Source organism: Thamnophis sirtalis, unplaced genomic scaffold (assembly GCF_051295495.1).
Source record: "Thamnophis sirtalis isolate CommonGarterSnake01/CBP01778 unplaced genomic scaffold, rThaSir2_p1.2 scaffold_4, whole genome shotgun sequence".
NCBI classification, from domain to species: Eukaryota; Metazoa; Chordata; class Lepidosauria; order Squamata; family Natricidae; genus Thamnophis; species Thamnophis sirtalis.
In genome coordinates this window covers 27,160,167-27,182,048 of record NW_028261384.1, presented here as the reverse complement: position 1 = coordinate 27,182,048, position 21,882 = coordinate 27,160,167, and the positions used below count along the sequence as shown (strand labels likewise).

The 21,882-nt window shown below is 38.9% G+C and overlaps 1 protein-coding gene across 1 annotated transcript in view; it reads right to left on the bottom strand.

Moving 5' to 3' along the window:
* MRC1 (mannose receptor C-type 1) overlaps positions 1–21,882 on the bottom strand; it is a 64,134-nt gene that overhangs the window by 29,736 nt on the left and 12,516 nt on the right. Inside the window, exons 6-13 of the mRNA XM_087712663.1 lie at positions 21,455–21,601; positions 11,660–11,842; positions 7,646–7,803; positions 5,674–5,784; positions 4,424–4,539; positions 3,168–3,316; positions 2,046–2,245; positions 418–539 (exon numbers count right to left, since the gene is read on the bottom strand). Of these exons, the coding sequence (XP_087568789.1) occupies positions 418–539; positions 2,046–2,245; positions 3,168–3,316; positions 4,424–4,539; positions 5,674–5,784; positions 7,646–7,803; positions 11,660–11,842; positions 21,455–21,601 (1,186 nt within the window). The remainder of the gene's footprint in view (positions 1–417; positions 540–2,045; positions 2,246–3,167; positions 3,317–4,423; positions 4,540–5,673; positions 5,785–7,645; positions 7,804–11,659; positions 11,843–21,454; positions 21,602–21,882) is intronic.

Here is a 21,882-nt window from a genome sequence, read left to right as displayed (position 1 = left end):
GGGCCAGATCTAAGCATCCCATGGGCCGGATCTGGCCCCTGGGCCTTGACTTTGATACCCCTGTGTTACACACTATAAAGTCAGAGTCTAGCCCTAATATTTAATTCAGTGTTTCTCATTTTGGAACTTTAAGGTGTTTGGACTTTAACTCCCAGTATTCTCTAGTCAGCTAAACCACATAATTTAATATTGCCATGTTTGAAAAACCTTAATTAGATTGTTCTGTTACTTTATTTCAATTCTTAGAATCTACAGCCTAGTACTGAGCAGTGATATGTGGGTTAAAGTGTGTGAATTCCAGCTTATATCTTCTTTATTGTCAACAAAATGTATGGGCCATGGGTTCAAAGGCATTTTGATTATATTCCTAGAATGAAAGAGTTTACACTGCAGAGATACATACATCCATGGACTCACCGCAAATAATTCTGCAGCATACTGGATTCTTTCGAATTAAAAATGGAAGCTAGGTCTCCTCCAATTGCTAAACAGAAACTCCGAGCATCTGCCCATGACCTCTTGCCTTGGTTTAAGAAAGCCTAATGACAATACATTATTTTGCAATTAAGCAGGAAAACAATGTGCACATGATAAATTGAGAAGTATATCATTAGCAAAGCATAGTAATGATACTGACAAAATCACTGCAGTCACAACAGTAAAAGAAATATGGGAAGTAACAGTCCACACAACATGTCAAAATTTCATCTCCATTTTTTCTACTTCAGAAAGAATGGAAAACTTCCCCACCACTAGCTAGGGCTGAATTAAATTTAGCTGACATCAGCTTACAGCTAATAATGACTCCACTGAGTTTCTCATAGATGGAAATGAAAGACAATATTTATTTTATTAAATTCCACCCATCTTACTCACAGGTGGCAATAGCTATACAATATAATAGAAAACTCAGTTTTTACTAAAGTAATGTATTCACATAGAGCATAAACATCTGGTGACTCGGTGGACATGTAGACCTTTTTGGTTAACAATACAAACGAAGTTTACCAATTCCTTCTTCCAAAATTTCTCTCCTATCCATGTACAAAATAATTCCAACCCTGCTTAGTTTTAGCTGAATAAACCAAGGTTTTCATATCTAGTGAGACAATTTCAAAAGAAAAACCTGGAATTGTATTGGATTGGTAAGACGTCTCTCAAAAGATGTGGGAATGAGCAAAACACTATAGATATACCCTATAGCAGTGATGGAGAACCTTTTTGGCACAAAGTGCCCAAACCTGAACGCACACGCATGCACACGGGTCACCTGGTCTTCTGGTTTCTGGCATGCACCAGCTGGTCTTCATGCGTGCTGGAATGCCAATAACCCAAAGACCAGGTGGCTTGTGCACATGAGCGTGTAATGCATGCAGGCCAGCTGGTCTTTGGGTTTCCAGCGCACACAAAGACAGCTGGCCGGCATGCATGCATATGCCGGAAACCAGAAAAGTAGCTGGCCATGGTGTGCATGCCCACAGAGAGGGCTCTGCGTGCCACTTCTGGCACATGTGCCATAGGTTTGCCATCATGGCCCTATAGATACAATAATGAAAGGAAAGATGCATTTATAAGATTCACATACGTTTGGTGTCTCAGCAAGTGGCAGCACTTAGCTCTGGTCCCCAGTGGAGGGAGATCAAACTTGTCAAGATGACAGTCACAACTATGCAATCAAAACCCTGCCCTTTTTATGGTTTCAACATATGGGAAAAGCGGTGTAGCTTTCATTGTTGGGGCCAATCTTCTCTCCCCCCCCCCTCTCATACACACACACCACTCCATTGCTGGTTTCAGAAGTCATATTGTTGAAACTCTGTGTTTCGATTTTGGTAGGAGTCTGTGGTAGGAGACCAGAAGGAAGAAAGACAAGTAAAGTATATCATGGTTGTTATTGTGGGAATTTTTTTAAAAAAAATCCTTCTAGAAGGGGAGGCAAATTACAGCCACATTGTTGCTAAAAAGATTACATGCAACATCCTAGGAGTACCAAGAACTAAGTTTAGCTTTCCTTATGTTATATATTCTACAGAGAAGGGGCATACTTTGAAGCACATATTCCTTTCTTCACTTGTTACCCAGCCTTCAGGACACTGAGGGACAGGTGTTGTAGTTGATATCGGTGGAGGGGTCACGCCATCAGCAAAGCGCTTACAAAGAAACTTTGCCCTGGTCTCACATTTCAAAAGATCCCATAATCCAGCTGTAATTCCAGTTGTCATTGCAACACAGCCTGGCTTCCGACCTTCAAGATAGATCAAACAATAAACATCTCTGTATTATTTAAAGTGAGACATCTGATTCAAGATAAATACTTAGTTACTTTTTAATTTATTTTACTATAACTCAGGGGTGGGTTTCTCGCCCCGTTCCAACCGGATTGGTTGGAACGAGGCCGGCGGCGTCCTCACGCACGCACGCGGCACGCGCATGCACGCATGCGGCATCCTCGCACGCGCACGCGGCACGCGTGTGCACGCACGCAGCACGCGCATGCGTATTAGCGTCTGCGCGATGCTCCAGCTGTTCCTGCGTTCTGCGCATGCGTGGAAAGCGCGAAATTCAAAAAACCGGGTAAGGAGCAGGCGCGGGTGTGCGGGCACGCGTGGGCGCGGGGGGGGGGCTTCGCCGTTCCCGGAAGTTACTTACTTCCGGGTTCGGCGACCAACCGGATCGCAGGGACCGGTGCGAACCGGTTGAAACCCAGCCCTGCTATAACTTCCCAAACCATTTCCCCAAAGGATGCTATTGGTTTTTTTTTATTTGAGAGTACATTGTTTGTAAAGACTAATAAAGAAGGAAAATTATTGTTAAAGAAAACAATTTCATACCAAATTGGCATTGTGCCAGATTTGTTATCTTTGTCTTCAACAAAACAGAAAAGTAGAAATGCATTAATTCATTTTTTTGATTTAATCAGATCAAGAGCTAATTCTAATAAAGGAAGTAATTAATAATAAGATGACCAATTAAATAAACTGACCAGGGATAATCTATTTCCATTCAGTCAATTCCAAGGAAGCGCATTTTCAGAAAAAATGTTTGTGTGACTGAGAAAAATAAATAAATGTATCCCTTGATCTCAGTGAGATCAAGATATGAAGTGAAAACTTTATTAAATTCAATAGGTCAGAGTAGAGCCATTTCCAAATATTAATTATATGTACCTGGCATTTCTGAATTCCAGTGAGTGAATTGGAGTGGTTGTCCATTGGTCCACCTGAATGTTCCTTTTTCTTGTATGTCGGACAGACCAATCCAGATATAAGGTTCAGTCTTGAAGCCAACCAAACTGGTCAGAAAAGCTTGTTCATACCTGTAGAAAAGAGATAATTGGCAAAAAAAATTGCCAATTTTATCAATTTTGCCCATATTTGTCACAATGTGCTATGTGTGCCAATGTCAGCGTCCAAAATTATTTCTAAATTCTTTAAAGCAATTACATATTTAAGAAAATCAACCCAGATTATTCTTTGGAAGGACAGATATTGAAGCTAAAGCTCAATATTTTTAGCTTTCACAAAATAGAAGGGGATGACTCATTGAAAAAGGCCCTGATGTTGGCAAAAGAAGGAGGCAGCAGAGGATGAAATGGTTAAATAGTCAACACAATGAGCATGTATGTGGGAAAACTCCTGGAAACAGACTGCCGAAGGCAGAGTGGCCTGGTGTTCTGTGGTCCATTGGGATCATGAAGAGTTGGGCATGACTTAATGACTGAACAACAAACTTGCATATTTGTTTAAATTTCAGGAATGTTTTAGATGATTTATTAGAAAGAGAGCATGTTTACTTCTATAGACCTATTCTCTGGTTGTCAGCAGAGAATTGTTTGAGTACATTGATGAGTAGAATATGGTAATAGTTGTGTTTGAAATGAATATAGGAACCACAAAGTTCTCGGAATAAACAATTTCCTGCCATCCATACAAGCAATAATCCAGACCAATCAGCCAAAAGACTATTAGCATGGCTCCAACATTTGGAGAGTATTTTATCAATCTGAACTTAATGCTCCATACTAAATGGAATAGATCACACTCCTAAAACAGGAATTGTCTTTTTTTTTCCTCCTTCCCTTTGAAACCTCTTTATCCTTGAAAAATTGTTCCTGTTAGTTGGAACAGTTTTAGATATTGTCTGTCTTTTAAATTTAGTTAAATGTTGCACCAAAGCTAATCTCAAGGGAGTTAAATCTTTTTCAACTTGAATATCTGTTACTTTACTCATTATTTCCAACTATCTAAACTTGTATTTGATCATGAAGACTGGGCATATTGAAAGTTGAAGCAGACTACAACTTCATAGTGCCAGACTTGTCTGCAGCAAGAATGTATTTTTTCAGAAGACACGGGAAATATATGTATATATATATATAATTAGCACTCTTTAAATAAAACCATTTTAAATCAATGTTTATTACCTATTTTCAACATAAGCTAAAGTAGCCCCATTATCTGTACACTTTTGACCCGCTTGAGCAAATGATGCAAATGTATTTCCAATCATGTAGCAGTATAAATAGTATCTTTTCCAGCCCTGGAAAGAGAAGAGAATGAAACCTAACCATATATAAGTAGCCTTTTTGCTATAGCTAAGCTGTCCTATACAGCATTGTGTAAAGATTCACTTTAACCACTACTTAAACTTGAAGGAAAGCAGGCAAAGATTTCAAGGGCACCGATTTTAATAACACAGTTTTATTACAGATAATACAAAAAACTTAAATGCGTCAGAAAAGCAGGAACTCTACATTTATCTAATCCTCCCTCTCTCTTTCTCTGATCTTCAAAGTTCAAATCCGACATCCCTTTTCTCTATCTGTATACTCTAACAGAATAATGGACTACCGTAAATCATATCTCATGAGGAAGGGTGATTAATATTTCAGCATTGTCATCATAACTGACTCATTTGATCTCATGCTCTTTGCTCTGACCTTCCTCCTTCTAGTTTCATGGTATGTACGCATTCTATGTTCTTTATTTCTTTTTTTTTAAGTATGGAAGATCACAAGGAAAATATGTTGAGAACTTATGCTTTTGAAGCAAAAGCAATAGTCAGTTTAGAGGGAGAAAATTCAGACAGATACAAAAATAATTCTGCTAAATATTTCTTTAAATGAAATATGATAGGAGATTAATCAATGAAAAGCCACTTTCTACTCTTCTGTTGGGATATCCATGCTGTTATGAATATGATATTAAAAGGGATATTAAACTCATAGAATATATTTCCATGTAAGAGATAATATTTACTCTGCTTCTACTCTTTTTTAAAATATTTAAGTACAAATCTCTTCTGAAAATATTTTTGAGGACATTCACATTTTGAAATAGTTTTAATATTATATAAATTATTGGTTGTGCCCCCATTTTGAATTAATTGCTTTTACAAGTGTACATCTTTGCACTTTTCTTTTAAGGTTATTTGTTTTATAAAATAATATAGGACACATTTTAATATTTTATTATATTGAATTCAAAACATAGAAGACAGAACTTTAAAATTCCTTCATGCAATCTGTGAATATCAGCACCTGAGTACCTAAAGATGAATCAATAATCAGATGGTTTTTTTAGTTTTGTTCCATTCTCATACTTACTGAACAAATTACATAGAACCAGGAAGAGTAACTACTTAGCACTTTGATCTCATCAATTTTCTACTTACTTTCGAGCATCCTTCATCAATTATATCCTTTTCTGGTGCTTGTTTTAAAGGTTTCCTTTTGCAAATGTATCCATATTCCATTTCACAAGGTTCATCTGCCCAATACCCATCCTGTGTTGGGCAGAAGAAAATGTCAGAATTCCTCTATCATCTGTCAATAAGATATGCAGACTGTCTCTTTAGGAGTGATGGTTTGACTTTTCTCCTTATGGCTCACCCAGTAGAGTTGTTTTGCTGACAGCCCCTGAACTTTCTTAACAGTTTAATAAACTTTTTAAAATCCCAAAACCATACATACATACATATACATTTATAAGATGTTTTCTCAAGGCACCTGGTATGCCCCAAATATGGGAGGGAGCATATTGCTTTTCTTTTGTCTTTTAATTCCACCCTGGGAGCCTTCCAGGCCGAAACCACTTTTGTATTGAATTTTTTATTGATAAATGAAGGGAGATTAGTATAGATCAATTTCAAGCTATTTAGTTCTCATCAGCTAGCCACACTCTTACTAGGATTTGAACTTGGGCTATTTTACCTGTTAGGCAGTTATAATAACCTCTGAACCACAAGTTCTCCTCTCTTATCAGCTGAGCCAGGGGAGTAGCTTGAAATAGTTCTATACTAGTCTCCCTTCATTTATTTATCAGCAAAAAATTCAATACAAAAATGGTTTTCTGCCTGGAAAGCTCCTAGGATGGACTGAAAGGCAAAAGGGAAGTAGTATGCTCCCTCTCATATTTGGGGCATACCAGGTGCCTTGACAAAACATCTAATCATTCCCCTGGCTCATCTGATAAGGGAGGAGACCTTGTGACTCAGAGGTTATTATAACTTTTATACATGTTATAACCTAACATGTAAAATAGCCCAAGTTCAAATCCCAGTAAGGGTATAGCTAGCTGATGTCAGCTAAATAGCTTGAAATAGATCTATACTAGTCTCCCTTCATTTATTTATCAGCAAAAAATTCTATATATATTTACCTTTAAAACAATATATATATTAAATGGATGCATCAGATGCAATAGAATTTATTCTGCTTTATTTTATAGAAGTAACATTTTATTTCTGAGGGAATTTAAATTATAGTAACAAATTAAAAAATAAAATAAAACGCAGCTCTTAATACTACACTTGTGGAGTGATATCAGAACTGGATTATAGATTTCAAAAATGAACCTCATGCACTTTTGACTAGTGCTGGTCTACCAAAGCTTGTTGGTTCTTCTGCAGGATACTGCCTAAAAGTAAAGCAAAACTATTATCCAATTATCTCAGTATTCTCTTAATGACAAGATAGGTTTCCCAGCCTTATTTTAGAGATGTCAGAGAGCAAATTTGAGACCTTTTATATGTAAAACATGAGCTGTAATCTCAGTTAATCTAAAGAAAGGTGGAAAGTAATTGTCTAAATTAGTTATTATTTCATTATTTATTTATTTAAAGTTAGTTTGGAAAATAGTATGTAATAGTGAAGATACCAAAACCCTTTATTTTTAATGCTGTTGTTCTGTTTCTATTATCTTTATTCAGCCATTTCAATATCCTTACCCACCTGGTCAACGTGAGATACTAACATTGAGGATTTGCCATGCACAACAGATTCAATAATAGCAATAGCACTTAAACTTATATTCCAGTTTACAGTGCTTTACAGACCGCTCTAAGTGGTTTACAGAATCAATATATTGCCCCAGCAATCTGGGTCCTTATTTTACTGACCTCGGAAGGATGGGAGGGGGAGTCAATCTTGAGCCTGGTAAGAGTCGAACTGCCAAATTGCAGGCAACTGGCAGTCAGCAGAAGTAACCTGCAGTACTGCATTCTAACCACTGCACCACTGTGGCTCATAATACGAATGGAAAGATTCTCTCCATTTAATCGGTTGACTACATAGAGTAGTCAAGTATTATGAGGATTCTAACAATAATTAATTAGAATATAGTGAAGATGTCAAAACTTCATTTACCTTTCCTTTCATGACCACACAGTCTTCTTGCCTGTTATAAGCATGTGTTGGCTGGCCACGGAGCCATTTGGTATATGTCACAGGACTCCCATCTGACCATTCAAAGAACATTTGAATCTTGCGATCATTCAGACCAATCCATAATTCATCACTTGGTTCTAATTCATTACAGGTAAACAAAAAGTATATTAATATTTTCAACATATATGCTGCAATATTTTTTTTTCCAAAATAACCAATCTTCTACTTATATTTTTAGTGTTTATAGTTTACTTTGCATTTAGTGAATGTTTTAGTGTGCTTGTTTAATGTGATTTTAGAATGTTGCAAACTATTTTGGGAGAACGGGTTTAAAGGATATCATGCACATTTTTAAGGTTAAAAAAAGAAATAAAATTGAAACAATGTACTTTTTCCACAATCCATATCAATCTTGGATGCTGTCTCCTGTATTGAGGTCTCCTGCTGTTTATTGAAGGTCATTTAAGTTACTTTCTTCAACCTGGCATATTACAATTCCCAGAACTCCCGGTCAGTATGATCAAGTCACCCACAAATGGTCTCAAGTATACAGGTTTCCCACCAACTCTTTCCCTCCACCTTTGAGTAACATGCAAGGACATCCACAAGATCTCCACAAGAGATCAAGCATTGTCAATCTCACTAGGTAGACCAGACGAGGAAATCAACTCCACAGAAAGATAAAAACTACTCTTATTGAAATAGTGTATAATAGAACCTTGGAAGTCTGATTGTGCTGCACCCCTCTTCCTTCTTATAGTTCAGTAAATCAGGGATGTCTCTGGCTGAGTCATTTGTGAATGTTATCTTCTTGTTTTGTATTTTTTTTAAAAAAAATATCAGATCCTTTTGCCTGCATGGCTCCATCAAGATCATCTTCTTAGCAAGCATTAACCATTATGAACAATGGGACAAATAGTCAGATTAGGGGAAAGTTGTAAAGCTGTGTGAACATATCTCTGCCTCTCCCATCCTGCCAATAAGTCCTCACTCCTGTGGATCCAGGAATCTTTGCCTCACAAGTGGTATATAAGGAATGGTTTCTATGAAACCCTTCCTCCACTGGACAGCACTGAAATATGAAGGGATTGCTTTTCAGTAATAATTTTCTAATTTGATGCCTTCTGCAGACTTTTTTTATACTAATCAATCATTAATGTCCTTGTGGACAACCATTTAAATATGAGCCAGCAGTGTGCAGCAGCTGCCAAAAAAAGCCGACATGGTTCTAGGCTGCTTAAACAGAGGGATAGAATCAAGATCACGTGGAGTGTTAATGCCACTTTATAACACCTTGGTAAGGCCACACTTGGAGTACTGCATTCAGTTTTTGTCACAATGTAAAAAAGTTGTTGAGACTCTAGAAAGAGTGCAGAGAAGAGCAACAAAGATGATTAGGATTGAGGGCTAAAACATATGAAGAACGGTTGCAGGAACTGGGTATGTCTAGTTTAATGAAAAGAAGGACTAGGGGAGACAGCAGTGTTCCAATATCTCAGAGGTGGCCACAAAGAAGAGGCAGTCAAACTATTCTCCCAAACACCTGAGGGCAGGATAAGAAACAATGGGTGGAAGCTAATCAAGGGGAGAAGCAACCTAGAACTAAGGAGAAATTTCCTGACACTTAAAACAATTAATCAGTGGAACAATTTGCCTCCAGAAGTTGGGAATGCTCCAACACTGGAAATTTTTAAGAAGATGTTGGATAACCATTTGTCTGAAGTGGTTTAGGGTTTCCTGCCTAAGCAAGGGGTTGGACTAAAAGACCTCCAAGGTCCCTCCCAACTCTGTTAGTCTATTCTATTAAACAAGAGGAGATAACTTTAAAAAGTCCTACACAGAAGATAGCCAATATAATCTGACTCTATGCCAGAATATAACAGGTGTTTCCTTTTCATGGGACTAAAATACTATGAATAAAACGTCATGTACATTACGGTTTCTTCAGAGTTCTACAAAATCCAAAAGAACAGAGCACAATATACTATTTGGCTTCCTGCTCTTACTGTCATTTTGATTGTTGTCTCATGACAGAGGTTCTTCTTTCTGAATTCCTGAAATGTTCACATGGTTTGCCTATTTGCTTTCATGTCCCTGTCCCTACACATCCTATTACTGACAATGGAGATATTTTGATGCAAGAAGCAGAATACTTCTCTCAGATATGGAATGTTGTGGTCTATGCAAAATTCTCAACATTTCACTTTAACTGAAAGAGTTTCAGTAGATTTGAAACACATAATGAACATTGCACAAAAATATTTTTTGCAACCCATTATGATCCACCACAGTTATGCTGCTCATACATGGAGAAGACTCACAGGTTTCATCTCCCTGATGGAGGCCAAATATGTCCAGTACCTATTCATCCCAAGGAACATACTGTATGTCTTCCAAATTAAAAGTACTGCATTAAAAAAGCTTAATCTTATAGCTTGCATTAACTATGGAACTTCAATATTTGTCCGCTGCTTCTTCTATATTACTTATTTTGCTCTATTGAAACTATTGAAAAAGCTTCACTGGTTGAACATTAAACCCCCATTTAACATATATTTAAAAAAAGAAAAAAGCAAGCAGCTTTGAGCAAAACCGAATAGTCCAGTTTCCATGAAATATTTAGACCCATTTAACAGTGGTTCCTCAAAAAAACTAGGCTAATTTTTCCCCCCAGTCATTTAATATCAGATCCTTTGAACTCACATGCAGGAATTGAATTTGTGATCTTCTATATCCACAGGATGAATTATGCTAATGAGTAACAATTCCTCCCTTAAAATTTCCCAAAGATCAGTAGGCATTGCTTGCCACACCTTCAAGCAAAACTTTCTAATCATGATAGATGAATTGGATAATATATGTGTGTTTAATAAAACCAATAGACTGATCTAAATATGCAACAGATTGATGTGAAAATGCAACAAAAAGCAAGATGTATCCAACTGTCAGTTGGAAATTCAAACTTTGAATGCTACTTCATGTTCCTAGAGTTCTCAGACTAGTATCTCATAGGGAAAATAAATCTGTATTTTTTATTCTCCAAGTTATTCTTCAGTTGGATAAGAACAAGGTGCTTTAAACGTTTCTTTTAAAAGAAAAGAAAACTGAAGTGAAATTATCAAGGGTGGAAATAATGCTGTTGAATTATTACAACATACTTGATGTGGCCCTGATCTTCAGTATGTCTAGGAGCATCAACTGGTCCACAAGGCAATAAAGTAAGACATTATATCTGCATACAGTAACTCTACTTTGCGAACTGAAGTAGCTAACTAAGTTTATGTGTGTGTGTATGTGTGTGTGTGTGTGTTTCTGTCTCTGTCTTTCTCTGTCTCTCTGTCTCTCTCCCCCCCTCTCTCTCCCTCTCCCTCCCTCCCCCTTTCTCTCCCCCTTTCCCTCCCTCCACCACCACCCCATCTCTCTGCTCTCCATATGAATGCATAGACAATCTTCCTGATTCCACACAGGTGAATTAAGTCCCAACTGAAAATTTTTCATGGAACTGGAAAATCCAGTCAGGCCCAAATTTTGCAAAATGTTGGAAAGTTATATAACTGAAAACATAACAGAATTATAATAGAATTCTTCACCAGCTCTAATAATAACGTTAAACTATTCCAAGAAGCAACCTGATAATAAGACATAAGCAAAAAGACTTCTTTTGCAGGGAAAGAAATTGCAAATTAGATTTACACCCAATTTCACAACGTATAATATCTCCGCAGGAGTACTGTCATTCCCACATTCATGAACATCTGTAGAATCAATGCAACTGTTCTCAAAGATAGGAGGAAATGCACATACAGAAATTTTCAGAAAATTCTGCAAAAGGGCTAAATTCACAATTAAAATTCTTAATGGCAATAGGTCTTAATCATTTAGCAAGATGTATGAAACTATTATTGTCAAAATAAACCACTGCTGTTAACTTTCAAGTAAGCCAACTTTTTAGAAAGGGCTGAACATTCACAGAACCCCCATACCGATACTCACTGTACCCAAGCAGAGAAATAATAAAACTGTACTCTTCCACGTTATGAATGCTCGCCAGGTCACCACCTTCCTTTCTACACAGATTAGAAGCATCTTGCCAGGAGGTAGTTTGTCTGCGAATCTTATAACATTGACCCACATAAAATATCCATCCTTCAGGGCAATCAGCCGGTATATCAGAATCTGAAAAACATTACAATATCAACAATAATCAAAGCTCTGCTTAGTTCAGATATTTGTTGAGTACTTGATTGATTACCTTTATATGGCTGCCCACCTCAACCAGGTGGGCTGGTTGTGGAGGGGCCTTTGGTGCTCTCTGAGCTTGGTGGTTTTCTTGCAAATGTTCCATTAACCAACTAGGTAACATCATTAGTATGCATAAAATGGCAAGTAGACTAAAATATATTAGCGTTTGTGTATAACCTCTCAGCCATGCTTTATACATATAGTATTTTCTTAATTACAAACCCATCGTTTAATCAATATCAACTTGCTACTGTGGGGTTGCTTAGGTTAGGACAGAAGAGGCAGAGGTGGACATAGATAGAGCCAGAATTTATTTTCCTTGTTATTTTTGGAAAAAAATCTGAAAGCAAAGAAGTTAGACTGAATATATTACTGATTCACTATCACCTTTCTTAGACAGGTGTATTTTTCTTGGCAAAGAGAATTGGAACTGTCACATCCAACTTCCCAAAACTGGAGTAGAACTTACTAGTTCCAGGAGCAATATTATACCACTGTTTAACTCCAGTGACCAGATTATTGACATAACTGGGGAATGAGATAACTGGGAATTTCTCAAAGTAAAACACAAAAATGCTGAACTTGGAATTAGAAAGATCTAACTTTTAAAAAAATGCATGTTAGTAATATCTGAAAATCAGCTAAAGAAAAATGGCTCGGTACCTTAAAGCAATTCATGTAGTATTTGGAGTTTGATAACCATTTAAGAACTTAGAGATGCCTGAGAGAGTACAAGGATGCTTAATAAGACTTGGAATATCAATATGCCAGTAAAGAGATACAGAAAATATAATGTTTTGCTGTCATCTTTTGCTGGAACAGGATTCTACTTGTCTTCGTTGACTGCACGGCAATCATAAAGCTGGAGCATCTTTGGAAGCATTCACATAAACATGTATACTGCACGAGTCAAAAAGAGGGCTGTGAAAATATCTACAGGCCCCTCACATCCTGGACATAAATTGTTTCAACTTCTACCCTCAAAATGGTGCTATGCACACCAGAACAAATATACACAAGGACAGTGTTTTCCCCAACACCATCATTCTGCTAAACAACTAATTCCTACAACACTGTCAAACTATTTACTAAGACTGTAGTAAATAGTTTGACTAAGGGACGTGCAGTCAGGGGAGGCAGGGGAGGCGAGGCCTCACCAGTGTCATGAGGAAAAGAAAAATTAAAAGGAAAAAGGCTAAGGTAATTGCTGGCAGAGTCACAGTGGATAACTCTGCTTAGTCCTAACTGCAGGGGGAGGCGAGAGAACTATGGGCCTCCTTTGCATAAGGAATTTTTCACCTTTTAACCCTTGCTCAGAGTTAAAAGGCGAAAAATTCCTTATGCAAAGGAGGCACGTGGTTCTTTGCCTCCTGTTCTGGCAGCAGCAAATCTTGCCGAATTTGCCTTTTTCTTTTTACATTTTCATCATGGCGGACAAGAGGAGAGTTGAAATCCTCTGACACAGCTGGAAAATCCAGGTATGTGGGTCCGAGGGAGGGGGCAGGGGGGAGGAATTCAAAATTATTGTAATTTAATTTGTAAGTAATTTTTTATTGTGAGTAATTTGTGTGTGGGGGTGGGGTGTCTTTTACCCGCCTCTGCTGGCGGGCTGGCACTTTCTTTCTTTTGCCAGGCCCCTCACACCCGCGTCCAGCCCGCTGGAGCTCGCCGCACCGAGGGAGGAATGAGACCCAGTTGTCCCACGGAGCCTGCCACTGCTTGAGTGGGGAGGACGAGGAGGAGAAGAGTGGTGAGGCCTTGTGCCAGCTGGTCAGCCAGCTAGGTGGGGGTAGGTCAGGCGGGGGGTGGGTGGGCTTTGCGGCATCGGCGGGGCTTTCGGAAAGCCACAGCGGGGCTTCGGGGGGCTTTCAGAAAACTCCCCGGAAGCCCCGGCGTAGCTTTCTGAAAGCCCCGCTGAAGCCCCGCCGTGCCGCTTGGAAGACTGATCCCCAAGGGTGGGAGGGAGGATTGTGGCGCCCTGCTTGTCCTAAGAGCGCTGGCAGACCGGCAAGGACTTGGGGGCAGGGGGAGCGCAGATCTTTCCCATCCGAGCCCCGCAGACATTATGAACCCCCCACCGGGCTCTGGGGAGCTGAGCAGGATTCCCCCAGGGAGACCCTTTGCCCATGGTTCACCTTGATGCAGAGGGGAGCGGTAAGCCAAGAAGTCAAGGGCACTTCCCAGCAGTCGAAGCAGGCAGGCGGCACGGAGGGGACGCTCTGGAGCATCGCCCCTGCTTGGCTGGGTGGCTGGCTACCTCCCGCTCCTGCCACCTGTCACTTCCCCTGCTTTGCACCGCCCCCCGCAATCCAGCTCCAGGTCAGCACCATCCCTGCACAATGGGGCTCTGCGATCGCAGCCAGACAGGCAAACAGCAGCAGCCGGGCAGATGGAGCACAGTGTTTAAGCCACCCGATGGACAGAGGGACAGGCGAGCCAACTCCGGAGTCTTCCTCTTCTTCTTCCCCCTCCTCCTCCTTCTCTTCCTCCAGCTCTGCGGTCCCCTCCGCATTCCCGCATCCCCACCGTGCCTCTCATAACCTGCACCTACTCTACTCTACTCTACTCTACTCTATTCCACTCTATTCTATTCTAACATGTTTCCCTAGATCAGAAAGAGGTAAAGGTAAAGGGTCCCCTCGCACATATGTGCTAGTCGTTCCTGACTCTAGGAAGTGGTGCTCATCTCCATTTCAAAGCCAAAGAGCCAGCATTGTCTGAAGACATCTCCATGATCATGTGGCCGGCATGACAAAATGCCAAAGGCACATAGAACACTGTTACTTTCCCACCAAAGGTGGTTCCTATGTTCTACTTGCATTTTTTACATGCTTTTGAACTGCTAAGTTGGCAGAAGCTGGGACAAGTAATGGGAGTTCACTCCGTTATGCAGCGGTAGGCATTCGGACCACCAAACTGCCAACCTTTCTAATCAACAAGCATCTTAGCCACTGAGCCACCACATCCCTAATCAGGAAGAGGTAGTTGCATTCTTTTCACACTTCCTGCTTCTGATTTGCTCCCATTTAAACTGGAAATTACAAGGAACTCTAATAAAGGCCTGATTCTTGAAACAATTTTAGCCATAGTGGGATGTGTTTCAGTTTCAAAAAGAAAACATGCATTCACATACAGGCTAACAACAAACTTTAAAATATAGCTAGTCTTCACATACTAACAATAATTAGGACTGACAACTCCATCACTAAGTGGTGCAATCATTAAATGAAACATCATGTGATCATGCCAAGTTATGATGTCAATTCCAACTGCAGATGTTAAGGGAGTCAGTGCATATTATTATGTGTATCATCACTGACTTTGACTTCCTGCCAACTTCTCCATTGACTTTTCTTATTGACAACTTGCAGAAGATAAGTCTTCAAATTAGAATCACAGTATCTACAGGATGACAGAAGCAGAGGTGGTATGGGACTCCTGGACTGGGAGCTTTATTACAAAACAGCAGCACTAACATGGATCAGGGATTGGATAAATTTAAAAAATAAAAGAATACTAACATTAGAGGGCCACGATTTGCAAATGGGATGGCATTTTTTCCTATGGGAAGAGGGTAAAAAGAAACAAAAATACTTTCACAGACACTATATTAGAGATGCACTGATACAGGTCTGGAATAAAATTAGAGAAAAACATTACATGAAAATACCGACATGGCTTTCCACTATGGAAGCCATGACACATCCCAATACACTAGATCCATCATAAATGGTTAGATATGGTGAAATTTTAGACATCCAAGGGAATTTGAAAACAAATCCAGAATTAAAGGAGGAAAATATAAATATAGATTGGTGGCCATATCTTCAACTACAATCGAGATACAAAAAAGACGTAAAAGAATATGGAATATACACAGAATTACAACAAATAGATAAAAATTTAATTGGCCCGGAAAATAAATTCATAACAAAAATTTACAAATATTTATTAGAAGTAACATTAGAAGAAGAAAAAGTTAAAGGCTGCATGATAGCGTGGGCCAAAACGATCTAGTGGATTGGGAAAGAACACAAATTATAAACTAACACGATCAGCAGCACTTAAAGAAAATATATACAAAATGTTTTATCGTTGGCATTTATCACCAACAAGATTGGCTAAAATGTACCCAAACATGAAGCTGACCTGCTGGAAGTGTAAAAAAAGTACAAGGGACCTATTATCACATATGGTGGACCTGCCCGTAAACACAAAAATATTGGACAAAAATTTGGAAATGGGTGCAAGAAATTACAGGAGAACAGACAAAATACAAGCCCGAAATCTTTCTACTGGGAATAATCAAAGGGAAATATACAATGAAAATTAAGTACATATTAACACATCTGCTAACTATAGCTAGAATAGCATTTGCCCAATGCTGGAAACAAAATAATACCCCCTCGGACGAATTAGTGATAAAAAAAACTTTGGATTGTATAAATTAACACTGAAATTAAAAGATAAAGAAGAATCGGAATATTATGAAATTTGGAACAATTGATGCAAATGGTTGCAAAACAGGAATAAAATTAATTAAGCCAAAAAACAATATATATAGATATATAGAGAACTGTGTATAAAGTGTGTAAATATAGAAGCGAAATATTATATACATGTACAGGTATGACAAAACAATGTTGATGTAATGACTGTAAGGTGTTGTAGAAGGGGAAAAAAATAAAAAAAATCTGCAAAAAATAAAGAATCAGACTGCAGAATAGTACACTTAGAGTTATACACCTCTTAACAGTGCTTTACAGACCTCTCTAATCAATTTACAGAGTCAACATATTGTTCCCAATAGTCTGGGTCCTCATTTTACTGACCTCGGAAGGATGGAAGGCTGAGTCAACCTTGAGCCGGTGAGAATCGAACTACCAAACTGCTGGCAGCCAGCAGTCAGCAGAAGTAGCCTGCAGTACTTCATTCTAACCACTGCACCACCGCGCTCTTTAGAAAAGAATGCTGTGATCATCATAAATATGCAATCATAATTTGGACTCTTAGAGCCAAGTGCCCAAATTATAATCATGTGACTATAGAGCCACTGCAACAACTGCAAGGGCCTGTCATACATTGCCTTTTTTAATGTCACTGTAACTGTAGGCTAAGCCAGTGTTTCCCAACCTTGGCAACTTGAAGATGTCCGGACTTCAACTCCCAGAATTCCCCAGCCAGCATTCGCTGGCTGGGGAATTCTGGGAGTTGAAGTCCAGACATCTTCAAGTTGCCAAGGTTGGGAAACACTGGGCTAAGCTCAAGGGACGGGGGTGTCAAACATATCATCAGTCTTGAGTCCTTTCATGCCCATAAGAGATCTAAGTCCAGCCCAGCTTGGATTCCATTGACTCTTATTACTACCTATTTGTTTTGATTATTAGTAGTTCAGATTCTTGTAAGGAGCAATAAACCTGTATATTCTTTTGAATGCCTAGACTTCCTTATTTTCCAGTGTTTGACAGTAACTTGGAATGGTGGCTGAATACCATTGCTGAGAGAGTATTATTCATAAACATTATTACTGCCCTGTTGGATTCTAATGCCGTCCAAAGCTGTTTTTACCATTAATGCTAAAGTGACACAGAAGCTGTAATGTCAGCCTTTGAAGTAGGTTTCTAATTACAAAACCAAGAGAAATGTATGCAAATCTTAAATTATTTATATAAATATATTTATATAATGATGCATGATATTCAGTTATTTTTATTTATCTGAGCTATTCTGTGATAATAACGTATTATTTATTTATCTGAGTAGGAGAATATATCTCCAGCATTGCATTGTTTCATGGATTTTTGAGTCATTAGAAAAACTATAAACTTGTATAACATTTCCTGGCAGTTAAAACAATTAATCAGTGGAACAGCTTGCCTCCAGAAGTTGTGAATGCCCCAACACTGGAAGTCTTTAAGAAGATGTTGGATAGCCATTTGTCTGAAATGGTGTAGGGTTTCCTGCCTAGGCAGGGAGTTGGACTAGAAGACCTCCAAGGTCCCTTCCAATTCTGCTATTGTATTATTATTTGACTTTTGAAAGAAAATCCATGGAAAAATAGGAAGCTCAGGGGGAAAATATACTATTTTTAGAAATTATGCAGTATTTTGAAACAATAGCTTTCCTTTTATAAGGCAAGTGTTAGAACTAAAGTGTTGTTATGGCATTATTGATAATCACTGAAAACTTTATAGAAGGGGATTATAATTAGCTCAGCTTATAGGCTGTTTGTGCCTTTACAAAGTAGTTTGTGAATTGCTCGGGCTGACCAATAACAAAGCAGTCAACCAAAGAAGTCAGAGCACTTGAGATGACAATAGGGAGGAAAGTTTCTTTAAAATGGAAGCAGAAATATAGACACAAAGTTTGCATTTGTAATGAGAGCAGGTCAATACAGAGCAATGGTTTTTTTTTACCTTCCAAAAATGGTTGTGGCCTGTTCAGACAATGCAGATAAGCCCAGAGAGAAAGCAAGCTATAAATATGTCTAGGAAACACCTGGGTCTGTTTTCAGGAAACACCAAGGAGAAATTAGAGAAAAGTATAGCAATGAATTGGCATGACACATTGGGATAATTAACAAATATGTTTTTAGGAGCAATCTGTATTTTTCCTGATCACTACATCTGGTCTTCCTTCTCAAGCTGAAAACCCTTTCCTCCCCTTATACTTGATAGTGATAGGGAACTTCCATGCCTCAGGGGATGGGAAAAGAAAGACCTAGGCGTTCCTAGCCTCCATGAGCTTCTTTAGGTAATCTCAGTTTCAACCACATAATTGGACATACAGCAAATTTCATTTTTGCATCAGAATAGTTGCCTTGTGATATGATTAGAGAGGCCACTTCTCTTTTGCCAGATCTGTACTGGTCATATCTGTTCTGGTCTAAAGAAGTTTGAGCCGAGGTGGCGCAGTGGTTAAATGCAGCACTGCAGGCTACTTCAGCTGACTGCAGTTCTGCAGTTCGGCTGTTCAAATCTCACCGGCTCAGGGTTGACTCAGCCTTCCATCCTTCCGAGGTGGGTAAAATGAGGACCCCGATTGTTGTTGGGGGCAATATGCTGACTCTGTAAACCGCTTAGAGAGGGCTGAAAGCCCTATGAAGCGGTATATAAGTCTAACTGCTATTGCTATTGCTAAGTTTGTCAGCTACCAGCAACCCCTATAAGAAAAGTTCACCTCAACTACCACTGACATCTGATGGATTGGGATGGTTCTCAATTAAACTATTCAGAAGCCAAAAGAGGTTTTTCCAACAATCTGGCAGACAAATCTATCAAGAACTTGGTTATCCATGACAATGTGAGGCAATCCAGACTTTTCATACAATTATTCCCAAATGTCCTTTCTCTAATGGCCAGTTCTAGTTTTCCCTTCGGTTTACTGAGGGTGTGGAAATGAAGGGGAAGAAACAATGCATAAAGTATTGATGGAGGAAGACAAAAAGAAAATCTGACCAAGTTTGCATATAGACTAAATTTGGTCCCGTACTATGGTAAGAAGACTAGCAACATTTCTTTTGTATTATTTGTTGGGTAATATGGGGGAGGGGAATCAACAAAAGTCTCTATGAGCAGAAGTGGCAAATATCTCAATTCCCCATTTCCTGGATGCATCCACTGTGATGAGGAGCCAGGAAATATGCTGGGATTTTTTTAAAAAAATCCTGCCAATGAAAAAATAGAATAGCCACAAGTTCACTGCAGATTTGTTGCTATTGTTTTCATTTTAAACTGTGATTTAAAATAAGTTGCAAAAAAAGTCAAAATTAAATAATCTCTACTCTTAAATGCAGCTGTTTTCTGAATTGGTGCAATGTCTTCGTTTGAAAATGCTCTAGGGGCAAATGACGTATGCAGGAAACCTGGGCTTCCAGAGTCAAGAAATAGGATACAGAAAGTTAACAGAGTCAAGAAAGGGGGACATATAGTTAATAATGAGGAGCAGAAGGATGGGGAAAAGAAAAGAAACCAAAAGATTGTTTATGGTATCAGGATGGACAGGCACTAAGGAACTGTCTGGATGTTTTTTTCTGCAGATAGCAAAGAGCTTGACTTCCTGTTGTGTAATTGTGCAATTGCAAAATACTTTCCTTGGCACCCTGAATTATTATGATGAAGAAACAAAGAAAGTTTGAAGGAACAATGACATTTTCACTTCATTTTCATGTTCAGTGTAATCCGAAGATTAGACATTTGTGGGCTCAGTTTTTTTTTAAATCTAAAGGGATGTCTTTAACTTCACACATGCCTTGGTAGATTTTACAGTTCCAGGAAAAAAATAATGAAGCAAAAAGAACATGGGTGATATGATGGTTATGGGAAAAGGATGGCATCAGAGGCATCCACCTTTCTCCTATTCCCCACCTTCCAATCTTGTGTAAGAGGTTGAGCTGAGAGACACTGTCTGGGCCTTTAGTTGCTGAAGGAGCTTCCATGCCATGGAACGGTGAGGAATAGGAGAAAATAATTATTTCTACACCATCCTGAACTTCTGAAGATATCTTGGGATATAAATCTGATGAGGAAATAATGGAAAAAATCAATACCATATCCCTAAATTATGCCTACCAAAGTTTTATATAGGAATTTATTGAAACATTCCTATTGTTGACTAACAATGATGGTGTTTTCTAGTTTGGGTAATCAAATGTCTGCAAAAAAAGAACCGAGCTCAGAGAGCACCAAGAACTTCCTCAGTCCTCATCAATTGTTATTACTGGAAGTTAGATGCTTCTGAAACATGATATAGTTGATTATATATTTGTGAGTCAGTTAGTATTAGTTCCTAAAGATAGACTTTCACAGGACTAGAAAATGTAAAGGCTTCCCTTGGTATGGACTTTATGACAGAACTCACAAATGCATTTTAAGAAAACTTAGAACATTATCTTTCCTAAGAACACTATGAGCTGTGGTGACGCAATGGTTAGAATACAGTAAGCTACTTCTGCTGACTGCTGGCTGCAGTTTGGCAGTTCAATTCTCAGCAGCTCAAGGTTGACTCATCCTTCCAAGGAAGGTAAAATGAGGACCCAGATTATTGGGGCCATATACTAACTCTGACTCATCAGGGACACAGTGGCTCTGTGGCTAAGACGCTGAGCTTGTTGATCAGAAAGGTTGGCGGTTGGGTGATTCGAATCCCTAGCACCATGTAACAGAGTGAGCTCCTGTAACTTGTCCCAGCTTCTGCCAACCTAGCAGTTCAAAGGCATGTAAAAATGCAAGTAGAAAAATAGGAACCACATTTGGTGGGAAGGTAACAGCATTCCGTGCACCTTTGGCATTTAATCATGACCACAGAGACATCTTCGGACAGCGCTGGCTCTTTGGCTTTGAAACAGAGATTAGCACCCCACCCTAGAGTTGGGAACAACTATCACATATTTGCGAGGGAAACCTTTACCTTTATGCTGACTCTGTAAACTGCTTAGAGAGGGCTGTAAAGCACTGTGAAGCGGTATATACAGTAAGTCTAAATGCTATTGCATCAGGGTAACACCAATTTTGTCAGTTTATCTCCATATTGCATTTACTAACCTACCTGAAGGAATAATGAAGTTGTTCAGAGTGGAATTTCCTTTTTTACAAATGTAACCAAGTTTTTTATCGCATTCCAGGTTTTCCCACTTGGCTGCTTTACCAGGATTTAGTACTCCACAGATCTTCCCAGGCTCTGGAGAAGGGCTTCCTTCAGGAAACAAGTGGAAGGCAAAAAGGATATTATTAACTTCTTACATAATTTTGTACAACTTTATTGAACCTAGAAGAGATGTGGATATGAACAAGACCATGCAATGTGTTCAAAAGATCTTTAGAATATGCAAGAATATCAAGACTGGACTCAGACCTGCACAGCACCTTAGGGTCTGTGCAGGTACTGTAGGGTCACCCCTACTATCTTTCAATCCTTTTTTTCTCTCCCTGTCCCCAATCCTGCACCTTTCCTCCCTAGGTTGCGTGTGTTGGAAA